This window comes from Cariama cristata, unplaced genomic scaffold, assembly GCF_000690535.1.
Source record: "Cariama cristata isolate BGI_N322 unplaced genomic scaffold, ASM69053v1 scaffold23487, whole genome shotgun sequence".
In the NCBI taxonomy this organism is placed as follows: domain Eukaryota; kingdom Metazoa; phylum Chordata; class Aves; order Cariamiformes; family Cariamidae; genus Cariama; species Cariama cristata.
Genome location: NW_009628651.1, coordinates 1 through 3,637, shown reverse-complemented (window position 1 = coordinate 3,637; position 3,637 = coordinate 1). Strand labels below are relative to the sequence as shown.

The 3,637-nt window shown below is 50.9% G+C and overlaps 1 protein-coding gene across 1 annotated transcript; it reads right to left on the bottom strand.

Moving 5' to 3' along the window:
• Positions 1-1,069: 1,069 nt before the first annotated feature.
• On the bottom strand, positions 1,070-3,578 carry TMEM106C (transmembrane protein 106C). The gene is made up of 7 exons (XM_009704902.1): positions 3,392-3,578; positions 3,228-3,291; positions 2,532-2,691; positions 2,290-2,430; positions 2,002-2,051; positions 1,653-1,706; positions 1,070-1,229 (listed from the first exon to the last, which is right to left on the bottom strand). The coding sequence occupies exons 1-7, from the start codon at positions 3,576-3,578 to the stop codon at positions 1,070-1,072; spliced, it is 816 nt and encodes a 271-aa protein (XP_009703204.1).
• Positions 3,579-3,637: the final 59 nt, after the last annotated feature.

Sequence of the window (3,637 nt, the reverse complement as noted above, 5' to 3'; positions counted from 1 at the left end):
AGGTGCAGGCAGAGAGGAACCGAGGGCAGCTGTAGCCATCAAATTCCAGAAAAACTACAAAGGGCAGAAGCAGAATTAAATCTTCCAAAGCTGCAAACAGCACAAGCCTGCAGCGAGAACTGCGGCGGGCTGAGCTTTCACATTTATTTGCTTTAAGAACGCGGTCGATACCGTCCGTCGGGAACAGGCGGCTCCTGGGAAGTAAGCTTTTGAAACGCCAAACTCCCACAAAATCAGTTTAAATCCGCACTTGTAACCAGCACAAAGCAACACCGAGCTACAAGTTCCCTGGTTTCAAACCCCAGGGACCCTGCAGCTGCCAAACGTGGGGAGCGGAAGGTTCGGAGCCGTGTGCGGAGGAGGAGGAGGAGGAGGAAGGTCTAACTCACACGGACCCTTCGCACATCCCCAGCAGCACCGCACTTACTGAGGCCGTCTTCGTTAAGACCGCGGTGCTTTGGTATCGCTTTGCTGTAGGTGGCCTCAGCTGCCAGCAAACAAAATCTGCCCAAGAGAGAAAGCGTGTTTCAAAGATTTCGATCCCTTTGCCTCCTTCTAGTGCAAGTTACGGAGGTGGCAGCCTTACCTGTGCGTCCCTTTTTATCAAGGTCTGCTTGGAAACAAGCCACTGACAGGCTGCCACTGAACTAAAGCGGAATAAATTAATTGCACAGGACTAACGAGGTTACCCTGAAAGGACCCGACACAGTGCTAAGCTTCGAAAGAGCTGCAAAAGTCAACTCTGAAACTTTAGGATCTTCAGACCCCAAGGCAGGAAGCTTAAGAGTCCAGTTTCCCTAACAAAAACTAGTTCTAGGAAGGCAAGCCCAGCAGGACCCTGACTTTGGGAAGGGAAATGTCTCCTTGCACGTGAACAACATCCCAAGCGGGTTTCGTGGACAGAAACGCAGCCCAGCTGCACATGGAAGAGCGCAAAAGGGACCCAGAGCTTCCAAATATCTCCCACCAAAGTCACTCGCCATCCCTCTGCTTCCATTTGAAAGTTCCTGGTCCCTTCTAGAAATCCATCTCGACAACCATCCGCCCACGGAAAACCTCAGCTGTGCCCTCAGGGCTTGCTCTCGGCTTTGGCTGCGCCTCGCATCGAGGGGGACAGCGGAGGCGGCAGGTCCTGGGCAGCCGTGGAGTTGGTGCTGCAGTCCACGTAGTGGTACGTTTCCAAAGCGCTCTGTGTCATGTGGCCGATGTACGAGAGCTTCACCGATGTCCTGCGAAGGGGCGGGGGGGGAAAAAAGAGCAGTTTAGCAAGGCCAGGACCTGCGACAGCAATCCTTCTATCAAAATAAAAAACCCCAGGGGGTTTTATACTCGTGATGTAGCTCCTCTTCCCCCTCGAAAGCCGCAGATTTTTGCTCAAGATCCCTCGCTGCTGCGGGCAGGGATACGCAGAGCTGGTGAGAGCAGCCTCCGGAGCACGCCACCCCTCACGTGAAAGCTCAGCGTGGAGCAATCTGGTGTCTTCTCCTCTCTATCTTACATTTCACCCAACTGTGTCAACTGGCCTGGATTAAAAGCTGACACTGTGAACCAGGCTGGGGTGCTTGCCAAGCGGGATTTTCTTCGTGTACCCTAGATTTGCTGCGGCAGCAATTTCCCCTTTTGAGTCAGGAGCCGAGCAGAGAACCGCCTACCTCATGAAGATCACTATGTTGTGTACCTTCACCTTGGGAAACGTGCAAAAGAAACTGGAAGAGACAAAACCAACGAAATAGTCAGCACGGGCCAAACGGGGTTGCAGAGATACTTGCATTTCTCAGTATCCTCTGATAATATTTTCCCTTCGGCGCCAACGCAACTTGAAACACGGTCCAAAACCCACGTCACAACACCCTGACAAAGCGGCTTTTCAAGTCATTTCTAGCAAACAGTTACCTTCCAGGAAGTTAGCAGAAAACAAGTCATTTCCAGAGCAAATTCTAATTAAAGCAGCTCAAACCCACCCTCTTCCCCAGCTATATACAAAAAGTAATAAATCCTTACTACACATAGGAGAACGGGCCACCCAGCTCCGCCTTCACTGTAAAATTCACCTGTGAAAGATAAAAGAAAAATAAATTCCCGTGCAGCTTTAATACTCGCTTACAGCCACCCCTTTTGGAGTCTTTCCTGCTTGCTGTTGCCTCTCAGTTAGCGTCTATAAAGCCACACGACTATTTTACCAAGCAAAGCTTTATGGTATCGATATACTATCGTCACGTTAACTCGCAGCGGTGCACAGGTTTCCTACTTGATTCGGCGATGCCCGTAAGCGCAATGAAAGCTGAATACCAGTTTGTCACTCAGAGGCTGGATGCTGGACACGTTGGTGATCTGCTGGGTTCCCACCACGGTGTTCATGTACTGCACCTGACTAGTTAGGCTGGTCACTGTCACCGAGTAAAAGTTGGAGTTCCTGATCCGTAACGTGGCCTGGACGGAGAGAGGAGGGGAAGACACGAGTAGCAGCGACCTTCCTGGCAGCTCAGCACAGAATTTATTCCCTTGGGAACACAGATGCACGAAAGCTTTACCGTGATGGCAAGAATGACAACGGAGTTCTTCTTGTCGAACCAAACCTGAACCACTTTAATACCGTCGTCATCCACGAGGACCGAGTGTGGGAATAGGAAGAAAACCACCAGCCCCGATATCAGCAGGCAGAGCAGGACGGAGAGCAGGACATACAGCTTCCTGGAAGGGGCAGGGAAGGGGTCACCTCCTCCGCCCTAACACAGCATCTGCAGCTGCAAGAGACTCTGCATCTGAAACCCAACCCAGGCAACAAACAACTCGTATTTGTTCTTCCCTGGAAGAGACACAGAAGTGCTGCTCTAACGTTTTCGATACCTGAAATTGCTCAAAACCGTCACCCTTTAAACAGTTGGTTTTTCAGTAATGAGTAACCAAAGAATCATTTTTGCCCCCGCAGTGTTTTCACAACCTTGCGGTTGGTAAGGCAGTCGCTTTCTAAAAGCTTCAGTAAAGGGTGCGGGGATGAAGCGTGTGAGTAGGATCATTGTTTCCACGTTCACCTCACGGCGGGATTTCACAGGAAGTATTTAAAGTTACACTCTAAATTGTATTTGTTGGCATACTTGGATGAAAACAAACCACTAGATGAAGGAGAGGCTGCAGACGGGGTGAAGCGTTTAGCTGCAGCAGTAAGTGACAAAAGAGCCCTGTTTGCTTTTTGCAAAGAAGTAATCGCTCTCTTACTACCCACTTACGTTCTCTGTGGACGAAGCCGCTGGTCGCTGTAGGGTATCAGAGCCACCAACTCATTTACCTGCTCTGGAAAGCAAAAGGAACACGTGAACCAACTCCATACGCACGCAAGGTCGCTTGTGTAAAGGAGGAACGTTTTCTATTTAAGGCCGAGAGGAGCAGTCACCTGTGGGAATGCAGCCAGTGCCCTGGCAAGTGGGACAGGTGACGCTGTCCTGACCTGTAAATTCGACATACGGAAACTTGGCAATATCTTCCACACGGCCTCGGCTGTCGAGTAAGTCATCCTCCTCAGCCGCCGCCTTCTGCCTTGAGGAAGCGTGGTTAAGGGAGAGGGACAGCACAGAGCCCATCGCGGCGGCCGTGGAAGAGCCGCACAACCTACGACCAAAAGCCATTCAGTCGGCTTTTA